The sequence below is a fragment of the Sinocyclocheilus anshuiensis genome, unplaced genomic scaffold (assembly GCF_001515605.1).
Source record: "Sinocyclocheilus anshuiensis isolate Anshui unplaced genomic scaffold, SAMN03320099.WGS_v1.1 scaffold1575, whole genome shotgun sequence".
NCBI lineage: Eukaryota > Metazoa > Chordata > Actinopteri > Cypriniformes > Cyprinidae > Sinocyclocheilus > Sinocyclocheilus anshuiensis.
Window position 1 is genome coordinate 207024 of NW_015548276.1, and position 12493 is coordinate 219516.

Below are 12493 nucleotides of genomic sequence, written 5' to 3' on the forward strand. Positions count from 1 at the left end.
TTATAACATATCTGTACATTTATCTAAACAATTAAATTTTTCCCTATACTTCTATTTCTGTATATAGTACATTATTGAAAAAATGTTATACTTTTTTTTTATTAGTGTTTAGTGTCCTAGTGTCTGCACTATCATGTATGTCTGCACTATGTTTGTACTTTCTTCTACACTGGAAGCTCCTGTCGTCAAGTCAAATTCCTTGTGTGTGTAAACATTCTTGGTAATAAAGCTCTTCTGATTCTGATTCTGATATGAAACGGCTTGGGATTCATTTTAACGTCCCCCTGTAGTCACAAATGTTATCCTTTAAAACTCATCTTTGATCATCAAAATGACATATTTAAATGTTTTTTTCCTTGTGAAAATACTTTTCTCATGCCTTAAAATAGCTTGAATGCAACTCTACACCCTTGCCTCATTTACTATACGCGGATCTATGAATACGCAAATTAGCCCCGCCTCCACTCAGTCACACACCAGCCAGCCATGAGCCAGCGCCTTCTGATCCACTAAATTAACTGTGGTAAACGCGATACAACGGCAATGGCAAGTGGAAATATTGGTTTAATTAAGCCATATGTGTTTGAACCAGAAATAAGCTGGTATGTTCAACGTAAGCAAGGAGACTGATGGCTAACTTCGTGAAGTAACATTATCTGTTTGCGCTGGTTCGTACACGGATAATGACTGATAAAACTGTTTTTACTAGCGGACAACTACAGTGGATACTGTAACATTCGTTAAAGTTACTTACTTGACGACGTTGTGTCCTCAAAATGCCTTGAAGACTCAAATGCAGCCAAGTTTGTGCTTCCAAATCGCGCCCGCGATCATACGCGTGTGATGTGCGGATGTTAATGCGGGAGAGGTCTGACTCCGGGCTACTTTTACACTGCTGCCGCGGGTTATTATTCAAGTTAGCGGTTCTAAATACAAATAAATAAGCGCTAACAGCACATAACATCGTGAAAATAGGGGGAAATATTAACGGTTAGCGAAACATCTACAGAAAAAATATAACTGTTACCGGATCAACCTGCCTGCCTTCTCATTAGTGATGGGCTCAGTCATTCAGGCAGTCTCTCTCTCTCTCGCGCGCGCGGCTGTTTAGGCATATTTTGTGCCGTTGATCGTCGTCTTCATCCTTAATAAATAAAACATTTATTCATGCTTGGGTGTCGGCTGTGAATCCAGTGGAGAGAAATCCCCCACCGCTAACTGCAAACTGGCATTCAGATCTGCCTCCATTTTGTTGGCAACGCCCCAACTTCCAACGATCCAATCAATTCCCGAAGGACGAAATCAAGTCCCGCCCTCTCATTTCAGATGCCGTTTCACTCGGATATACATCACAGCAGAGAAGAAAATACAATCGCAACTTCCGTTTCATGCCAACTTTAAGGAGAAAATACTCAGCAATGGTGTTGATAAATGGATTGGCACATGGTTTGTCTATAAACAAATGAACAACATAAAAAAAACTTGATTTTCACCACAGGAGGACTTTAAAAATGACTCGTTTCAATGATTCAGAGTCGACTCTTTCTTTTGAGAGACAATAACTTTATACACGGTGCACTTTCAGATTTAAAACTAGGATGTTTTCATTCACTTAGAGCTGTGTTACGCACTGCATTAAAGGTAAATTTTCAAAAATCCATAATGGGGCACTTTAAAATGTAAGTCAAAATCGCACACAAGAACATGTTGACCAAGTCTGCACAAATGAAAATGCAATAAACAGTAGCCTCGGCACAGCCGACTTCCCTCAGAAGTTAACTACATCCTTCCTGCTGCTAAAACATTAGTTCTGATAGCGAACACAACTCAGAACAATGCAGGGGTGAGGGCCTCTTTAAGAAAGATGAAACCTCTAAATATGGAAGATTTGACTTGTGTCTTACTTGAGGGGAGGGTGTAGGTTTGGCTATGAAACATTCCTCTTGAGATTCCTGCCTTTACCCTATATTACTATGCAGTGTGTAACTAGGCAGACATGCCTAGTTTCACAGTGTAACCCTTTTAACTACATAAACACAGATCAAACAGATATATAAAGTTGGCCTGACCCTCTCCATGAAATATATTTTGTGTGTGTGTTGTGATTGGACAATTTTGTAAAGGTTACATTAACCGTTTAGTTGCCACACATTTATGTAATGATATTTTTAGCTTCGTCATCCTGAATTTATGCAGCTCACACCATAAACAGTCACACCCTTCTGCTGATAGCACACACTGACAGTTGACTTGGACACATATTTTGGCTTAGGGCTTATTTCATTGTGTGTAAGCATATTACATCTAGGTTAGGGGAAGTTTAGGACTTTTTCCACTGTTCAAACAATAAGAATAAAAAGGACTTTTATAAATGTCATCATTATATGAGCAGTAGAGGCAAAATAACTTGGTGACTTCCTGTAGAAAAATGTAAACAAAAATTTCCTCAACAGGCAATTGTACGCCAGCTCTGTCGTAGCAACCAAACTAGCATGCAAATAAACCTCGCTATTCACTGCAGAGTTACAGAGCCTCTGAGAGCTACGTAACAAATTTGAGCTGATCTTTACATTGCTTTAAACACTGAAAGCCTTAGATTCTGTACTATGGCTGATACTGGGCTTTTTTACTTTTAATTATTTTATTTTCTGTTTTTGTGTGTGTCCTTTTCAATGTATTTTAATGTTTTTTTTATTTTTTTTTATTTTACCCTCCTCAAAATTGTGTGTCAATGTGGGTGTATTCATGTCTGTATCCTAAGTCACCCAGGATTAATACACATCATAAACTATGTGCAATAACTATTAAACTAAAGATTAACACCTTTACAACAGCGACGCTACTGGAAGTTTTCTTACTTTATAGCCTCATTAACCTTAAAAACCAATGGTGTGAGGATCTGCATCCTTAGTTAAACAAACAAAAAAAAAGTATCTTTAAAAAAATCGTATTTAATTGAGTATGATAAAAAGAAAAAGTACCATTAAAATAAAGCCAAGATAACGTAAACATATCTACCTCACAATGACGTACTGTAATGAGAATGACGTTAAACACACCTTAGAAAGCACACAGTACAGGGCACAGTGCAGGATTTCGCTAGAAATGCAATTATAGCCAACATAACTTATTTGATTGCACCTACCGACAAGCTTTGTTTGTTCTTCCAATTTTAATTTGTAAGAAACAGGACCAACTAGGGCACCATGATTCCCATCAAAACTTCAAATCAAGCTAATTTTTTTGTATCAGTTTAACCATATAATTTCAAGCTGGACAATCATTGTCTGTGCTTGAACTAACTGACTTTTCAATCAATTTACCCATTTATTCCTCTATTTATTTAATGGTTTATTAATGACAGGCCCTGTATAACACACCCTATGCTCATCTAGTTTGAACTTATTCATTCGTCTGGGTTAAAAGTTTGGAGTTTTTTTGAACAAATAAAACATTTCAGCTCAAATCAATATTTTGTGTCCAATTACTTATGTGGGAAGTAGCTGTGTATTAAGCGGGATAATGTATATCCAGCCAGTTGTTATCGCAAAATAAACCTCTTTAGGGTGATTTGCTTCCTTATTAAAGGAAGCAAAAGTGTTTTAAACAATGAAACAATAAATGTGCTGTTTAAAGTATTAGGACACTTTCTGGTCGCCAAACTTGATGAACGGTGTTAACTTCAGGGGAACTGACTTGTCACTAATAATCACTAAAATCAACTGGGACTACTCAGTGAAAAGGAAGGTTAGATCTGAGAAATGGGTTTGGCATTCCGTTAGTGGCATTTAGACATTTTTTGTTGAATTAAGTGTCCAAATACGTTTGGAGCCAATGAATGGTGAACGAGACGAGAAGCTGTCTGGTTCGTACTCAAGGAGAAGAGCTTACTCTGCAACAAAGACAAAGATCTCTCTCTTTCTGCCTCTCTCACTCTCTCTGAGGTGATGCTCCGACTGGCACGTCCTCTTTCTCAAGCAGCATCTATCTGCCAGCCTCTAGTTCTGTAAAGTCTGGGAGTCACTCCACTAATATCATGATTTCACATAAGCCACTCACAACTACACTAAATTGCTTTTACATACTGCAACACATAAGTTTCTGAAATTTTACAGTGCTAACAATGCTATCCTTCACTGGAACGGGGCCCCGCTAGGATTTAGCACTGCTGTATTACAAACAATATTATGTAACCTACAGTAAATGACCTCAAACAAAAACTCTGCCCTCTCTTACAAACGTCTGGCATTAGCAATTACAGCTCAGCACCTGATTTTTCAAGGAAATAAATTACCTCACAGAGATTCTATCATTGCATAATCTGATTCTGCTTAGAAATCCCTTTATTAGGGCCAATTAGGCTGAAATGACATTAACAGGGAAGTACATACAAGATACGCAGTCATGCAGGGGTGAATAAGAAAAGAAAAGCAGCCTGACTTGAGAAAGCAAAATAGAATTATGTCTTCTGACAGTTTGCTTTAGGTTTAATCCTCCCTAATCAAATGCTTCAAATGTCTTTTTGCAAATCGAGATTTCCTCTAAAAGCTTGTTAGTTCTGCTTGATATAGTACAGGTCAACTGTACACCTGCCCCCAATTAGGCTACCAGATTTTGCGGCCGTCCTGGTGCTCAGTTGTAATTTTTCAACATTTTGAAGTGATTAGACAAAATAACATGTTTTGAACCATATCTGAAATCTGAAAAAAACTGCCTTCGTACACAGTATATGATGGTAAAGACATCAATGCATGTCTCAAATTAATGTCTGTCTAACTCAGATGCCTTTATCTGGTTGGTTTTATCCTTCGCAGCCAATAATATGTGGTTCAGCGAGTGGTGGAAGGACCACTTAAATGAACGAAATTCATTTAGAAATGCTCAGTTTTTCATTTTATCTTTCCATCTCTACCTTAAAATAATCATTGTTTAGTCATTAGATATTTGCTTGGTTATCTAAAGTTTACTAGAATTCATTGTAGATCATTAGATATGACAATTGTGCCTTGAAAGTCTGTATGAAACCAATTTCCTTATAAGGTAAAACGGGAAATTAAAAAGTAGGGGAAAAGAAAGAGAGAGAATGACAAAGTTGTCCTACACAAATACTAAAACCTGACAGGTTAGTGACAGGTGTAGCACTGTTGTCTATTCATACAATACACAGTGATAAATGTACTTTAAATGTCTGAACATGTTTTATGATCAGTCATAATATCTAAAACCTTCCTGTCAAGCACACATTCTTCGCACATGTTTAATATCAGAAGCCGGTTTGGTATGAAAAGACTAAGCACAAGGGTTGTCTTAACAACCAACAATGCGTGTGCATGTTTCTCTGGCATTAGAGAGGCACACAAGTGTGCATGTTGAATGAAGCGCCCTGTACAACACAGGCACAACACTAGGCAGTGTGCTGGGAATGGGTCAAGAACACGACCTCACTGGCAGTGTTATGTTAAGCGTTCCCTAGCTTGAAGCCAGCTGTAGCTGTCCTCTCCCTAGGGACATCTCCATCGTTCCCAGCACATAAACCAAACACTAGAATAAATGCAGCAACAGCATAACACAAAGCTGTTTTAAAAAAAATACTTTAGGTCTAATTTAACTTAAGAATCTTGTATCAACCACACTATATTTAGCAGAAAACCAGTGAATTTCACTCATCTTAAACTCTAAAACATCCCAAATGTTTGTTTTTATGGTTTGCTTCGGTCTTTCGTGATAAAAGACTAAATAAAACCCACATCATGTAAAGTCCCAAGCTCAGGAAATCTGAAAGACACTTGATCTACCATGGGTGATCATCATGCAGCTGTGGTTAGGTTAGCCATGTATAACAGCTTACTAGTCACGTATGAGTCTCTAGCACTAGCAGTATTAGTTACTAGTTTGGATGGTGCCCAAAATAAGACTAGAGCTGGAGCTTTCCAATTAAAACATAATTATCAAATTTAAGGTGAATTCTAAGGTAAATTTAGTTAAGAAAATGCAGTCATACTTATATATACACAATCCAATTAAATATATAAACCACATTATTGTAAATATATATAAACATCTAAGTGTAGTATGCACACACATACCAAAACTCCACCATAATTCTAATCATAATGATGATATAACCAAATAACTTATATAGAGAATAGTATATTGTATATTTTTGCTTTGTGTAATATTGTAATAAATGGCAACATTGTATGTAAACCCAAAAATGCCAACAAAGTACTTTAAATTGAAACTTACTTTAATTGGGAGAGGAGAGGAGAGGAGAGGAGGAGAAGAGAAGAGAAGAGAAGAGAAGAGAAGAGAAGAGAAGAGAAGAGAAGAGAAGAGAAGAGAAGAGAAAAAAGAAAAACGAAAAGAAAAGAAAAGAGCTGGCCACTGATGGATTAAAGTGGGCACGTACGCCACGATTCTCTGGCTGTGTCTGAAAACCCAGTGTGCTACCTACAAATACAGCACTTTAGGGCATCACAGGCGCCACCACTGATACATAAACATGCGGTCTACGCAGGCAGCTCATTGTGCTATAGAGACATAGCCAGAAAACGCGCCTATGATGCCCAAAAAATGCTGTTTTATGTAGGCAGCTTAATAGGGTTTTTAGACACAGCCTTTCTTTTTAAACAAACGAGTTTCCGGCATTGACTAACTACGATCAACACCTACCAGTTTTTAGGAAACTGTAGCACATTGTTATGTGCTCGTCACAACTTCGTTACCCATGTGACAGCTCTCAACATGTGGTACGGGCTTATTTTTGTTACTCAACTATTTTGTCAACTTTTTGGAGCTCGACATGAAGGCTCGCGAGGTTATGCGGCTAGTACCTGACTGACATTTAGAAAACTATTTAACTGAACTTACAGAAATACCATTACAGACAAATATTTTCCACATAATATTTTGTTAAGGCTTATCTCCTGTGTTTGTTTTTGCATTTTGACAAGAAAAAAAATCGTTTTTTCCCTTACCTTTTCGCCCTCCATCACGTCTTGTCAAATGTTGGATGACGTCTCGACGTACGTTGACTCAGTTGAAACTTCGCCTTTTCCCTCGTTTTTCCACAGAACTCAACTTTTAAATAAAATTAACGTTAATAATAATAATAAAATAAATAAACAAATACAGCTTCGCCAAGTATGATGTAGCTTAAAAGGGAGACCGAGTAAATGCCTTTAGATGCCTCTTATGAACTACTTCTGACAGATTCGTCGTTCTTAAATAAGTTAATCTCTCCTCCTTTTTCTTATCTGGTCTATTTGAACAAAACCAGAGTTTATCAGCTCGACCCAGCGAGTCTTGAGATGCTGTCCGGGTTCGCCGGGTTAATATGTATGACGCAACAATGTCGGGATAACAAAACCAAAGTTATCAGCTCGACCCAGCGAGTCTTGAGATGCTGTCCGGGTTCGCCGGGTTAATATGTATGACGCAACAATGTCGGGACTGGGAATGTGATCTGTGATTGGCTCATCCGGAATGACGACTTATGGAGCATAATGGCTGCGTAAGAGAGCGTGCAGAATCACACATCACGAGAATCAATCTTAAAAGACGTGGCAGTGTATTCTTTGATAATACTAACCATAGCGCACTTTTGTGTCGAGACGGTGATGACTTAGAATGCGTTTGGAGAAATGTAGTCTGTTTCTGTTCATATTTTAGTTTTTTTCACAAACAAGTGCATTTTCAAAACTCTTCATAGGCTACAAACTCCATCAGTGTTCACTAAGCCACGATTAAGCAGTGTGAAAAGATGCTTTCATTACAGTTGTGTTTCTTTTCATAATAACAACAACAACATAACAGAATAGAATAATAGAACAGCATATAGAAGAAAAATAATATGGCATAAGAATATTTAGCAAATGCATTGCCAAAATAGAACGAACAGACCGTTTCGTTGTGAGAGATGAATAGAAATATTTAGATAATGCAGTGCAGGATAGTGAATCTCTGATCCTTACAAAATGTTTTAATTCAACAGTGTTTAAAGGGGTCATATGATGCTTTTTTAAAGATCATTATTTTTGTGAGGAGAAAATCTTTCCAAGTAAAACTTTGCATAATCAGAATAGAAAGAAACCTTTCATGTCTTATTCCTTTGAAATACAATGAAAACAAAAGTAGGTATCTGGCCACAGAAAAGTCCAGAAAGAAAGAATGAAAGAAAAAAAACAACAACTAATATACGCACAAATTGCTAATTATTGCCTTTATAAATGTACCAGATTTGTTGCAATATTTTATAATAGCTTAACCTTATTTCTTAAACTTATTTACATAGTAAAATACATATAACATATTTAAAAATATATATATTCTAAAGATGTTAAATAAATACTGATCCCATATACACTCTATTGTAAGTTAAAGATGTTGGCCAGTAAATATGGACTTGTTTTTCCTGAGCTGAATCAGAAAGAGCTTTATTGCCAGGTATGTTTACACATATGAGGAATTTGATTTGGTGACAGAGTCATACCCAGAACAAACAGAATAACAGTGACAAGATACAGATAATAAAAAAATAGAAGTAGTAAATAGGAAATAGCAATATACAACAATTTTTTTGAAATAACACAATATACAATATAGACAATAGTACACCTTTATTTATTTTTTTTAAAGTACATTTAAAACAGAGAAAGTCTTAAGAGATATACAAGCATATGTGGCAGAATCACTTATGCAAAGACATCATATCCTGCCAAGAGAGGAAATGGGTGTCCAGGTAACTATTTGTGCTGCATGATCTGCCATTCAGGACCCTTTGTACTAGATCAGTGATTAAACCACCAGACTTGCAGTCAAACTGAACAAGTGTTTGTAGAGAAGCTCAAAGAGCAATTATGTCTCACTCCTACAGACAATTCCTTTTGGATTGTGGGAAAGTGAGAGATGAGAGGGGGTAATACGTAACAACCCATTATGACAGAGGTTTTGTTTGAGTTGGTGGGGAAGTATCTGCTTATCGCACAAGCAAAATAATCGACCTGCAAGAGCAGGAAATAACAACGCATTGGCACAATAATCAAAACTACACACAAATGAGAAAAAACTGACACAAGCTAAGAGTGCGCACCTTTTGTTTCATTGTTAAATTTGTTTGATATGCTAAGAAAAACAAAAACAGACATTTCTGAACAATCAATGATGGATGTTCTAAACCTGGGAGACAGAAAAGAAAATAATAAAATAATACAAAGCAGGAATATGCTAAAATTAAAAGATGAATGAGAATATACTCTGTTAAATAAGATTCATGGAATTGCTGGAAGTTTAACATAAACACTACAATGCTACCATTACTACTGAAATTTGAATAATATAAATAACATTAAGAAAATAATACCCAAAAAATTATATGTAATTATATTATAATTACAAATTATTATTAATGTATTATTTATTATAATAAATGTATAGTCTATTATTATTATAAAATAATATATATTTATATAACAATTATAAAAAACTACATATTTTTATTGATATCATTTATATTATTACAAATTTTGCATACATACTTTAAATCAAAATATATAAAGCTAAGCATTTCTAGTCACATGCAGTTTAAATGGCATGGTGACACTTAATATTGACATTTTTAGAAATAACATTTTATGTTAGTCATTTTTTTGTATTGTTCCTTAAATCTGTTCCTGCTTAGATTTCCCTTTGCAGGCAGCATGCAGTGATGTGTTAGCCTCATTCAGAAATACTGCCTAGTCAATCTGTCGAAGGCAGAACAAGCAGCCATACACTCTCTTGGCAGGGTTTGTGGACTGCTGCACGTAAGGGGCTAACTAACGTGCTCTTTTGTTGTGCTAATGTGCTTATAGCATCTGTGCATCTACACTCATTCCATAGTGCGTATCAATCGCACCAACCAGCAACCATGTACTTCATTCACTACAAGGAACTCTGTTTAGGAGTAAGCAGTGAATTTCTGGGAATTTTAACACTGTACTGTATGTTTATCTTCGTGAGTAAATAATAGTAAGTACCTCAATTGTACGACAACCTTGCCTCACATTTCTTTCTCCTTGTCAAACAACAGGCACGGCAATCTCAGACTGTTTTCAAAACACAAAAGCTGCTCATGAGGGTGATATAACTTCATATTTTAGATAATAAACATGACCTGTGGATCAGCTGACAACTAAATGTTTCCATACACATCTGCAGGTCTGGATGGAGAAGGCTTAGTATGGATACTGCATGATAAACACACTTTCACTAGGCCACGTGTTTAATATAAATCACTTCTGTTCTGACATGTTGCCGGTACTGAGTCAAAGCATCAGTGTCTGGGTGATTAGAAATGATACTATAAAGGACACTACCAGGAGGTCATTTGAAACCGGTAAATTTCTGGAAAGTTGAAGGATCCAGTAAGAGAATGCATTAGTAATAAGTAATAAGTAATATTTACAGCGCTAATGCAGAGAAAACACGGACGATTTCATCAGAGATGGCGGAGAGAAGTGACTCGCGTCCAGATGGCAGTAAATTATTCTTTTCAGCGTGTATTTGGCTTAAAAGCACGAGTGTTTTATAATGAATTCCAGCTGAAGGTGTTTTAGATTATGCGCTGGTCAGTAGTTTAGGTATTCTGAATGGATCCATATAGTAGCATGTACAGTCAGGTTAAGGCAGCAGGTTTAGTGGTCTTTTGGCGTCTCCCTGCGGTCCTGTTTGGTATTGCAGCTTAACTGGTGCTTTTTTATATTAAAAATGCTCTAAACAAATTTCTTTCTTTCTTTCGACATTATATAGATACATTTGGAATTATGAAAAAAAAAATTTGGAGGGGGATGTGGGGGGGTACCGGCACTTCTTTTTTTCCACTTCAAGCACTGCCTATGACATTTTAGCACCAGAACAGTTGAAGCAAGGGCTTTCATAGCTGTGAAATCTGATATATTGGTTGCAGAACTGACAAGCCTGCTACAACAGCACTGAAACGCCCAATGCCCTCTCTGCCAGTTTTGCCCTGCTGAGTCACTGCCCCCATTTAGGCCAGTTGGAGGAAGCCCGGGAAGTCTCATGGGTTTGTTAATAGCACCACTGTACGGCATTGTTTAATTCAGCACTTCAGCAGATTTATAAAGACTTCTGCAATCAGTACCCTTTCTAAAAAGACAATGAAAGAACAGCTTAAAAACCTAACAAATCCTTTTTACATTTATTAAATCAGATATTAGACTACATCAACTGCTACACACACTGTAAATTAATTATTTTTAGGAGTACATTTTACAAGAAAATAATCTTTCATTTTTAATTCAGTGTTACTTACCATTTCTTTGTAATTATTTGTGAAATTGACTTGCTGAGTGAAAACTATTTCACCATCAATTTTTTTCAGTGTATATACATGTAATATTTTACCAAAAAGTGTAGTAGCAGCATTTTTACCCTCTAAATGAACAGATTATTAAATTGTAAACAAAAATTCCTAATGTTTATTTATTTGATTTCTAATCATTTTTTTTATTTTTTTGTAATTTATTTTATGCATACAGATTCATTTAGTATCATTGTCATGCACCAGAGGGTTAATTGCTGACATTATCTGCCAAAAGAATTAGTGTATATTTTATTTGTATTAATACATTTTAACATTATAATAGTACTCTTTAATTCGTCACATAGTTCCATCAGTCTTTATGTCAGACATTTAGTCTCTAGAAAAATAAAAATAAAAATCTTCATGCCATTAAAAGGTTAATTTTAAGACATCATTAATGAAATGCTTCTAAAAAGTTTAAAACATGCATCACACATAAAGATTTCATTCTACATGTGTGCAACAAAAGTATCGGGTCTCAATGGTCCACAAAGATGTTAGACCTCTAAGCCTATTGCACTTGTTTTTACAAGTTGAATAGAGGATTTAGAAGTATTTACTTGAAATATGCCAATTACATAATCAGATCAACGTGGTGGAATTTGAAGAGATAACATTTTAACAAAGTAGTATGTGTGTCTAATCTTGGTCATTATATTCCTTTCATTCAAATTTGTGCAAAATTCATATGGTCACCGAATCAAATAGATAAAGTGTATAGCATAAATAAAATTTTAGTGCTAATCTCTATGTATAGTAGGTAGGTCCAAAAGATATATTAGCAAACCTATAGTATCTTTCACCAACTCATGAGCAAAAATAAACAAAACCTTAGATTGTTACTGCAGAATGTCGCGTAATATTGCAACAGACATGTCATATCCGCTGGCTGATAGAATGCAAACACAGAAATACTGCCTTCTTAAATAGCAAAGTTCAATTTGTAGAGCTTAAAAACTCTAAAAGGCCATTTGTCACATGGTCTTGACAGGTGCCTCATTGCTAAAGTTTAAATCTATAGTAAATAATACTCATTTCAAAACATTTATAAGCTAAACCGTTACATAATAGTAGATGTTCTATATAATAGCATGTTTAAGATGCAAAATGCATTAACCCCTTACAGTTCCT

General features: G+C 35.8%; 1 protein-coding gene across 1 annotated transcript in view; it reads right to left on the minus strand.

Moving 5' to 3' along the window:
* The window catches only part of LOC107655771 (solute carrier family 2, facilitated glucose transporter member 1-like), a 16873-nt gene extending 9552 nt beyond the window's left edge, over positions 1 to 7321 (minus strand). Inside the window, exon 1 of the mRNA XM_016443348.1 lies at positions 6978 to 7321. Within this exon, the coding sequence (XP_016298834.1) occupies positions 6978 to 6992 (15 nt within the window). The 5' untranslated portion in view covers positions 6993 to 7321. The remainder of the gene's footprint in view (positions 1 to 6977) is intronic.
* Between the last annotated feature and the right edge of the window lie 5172 nt (positions 7322 to 12493).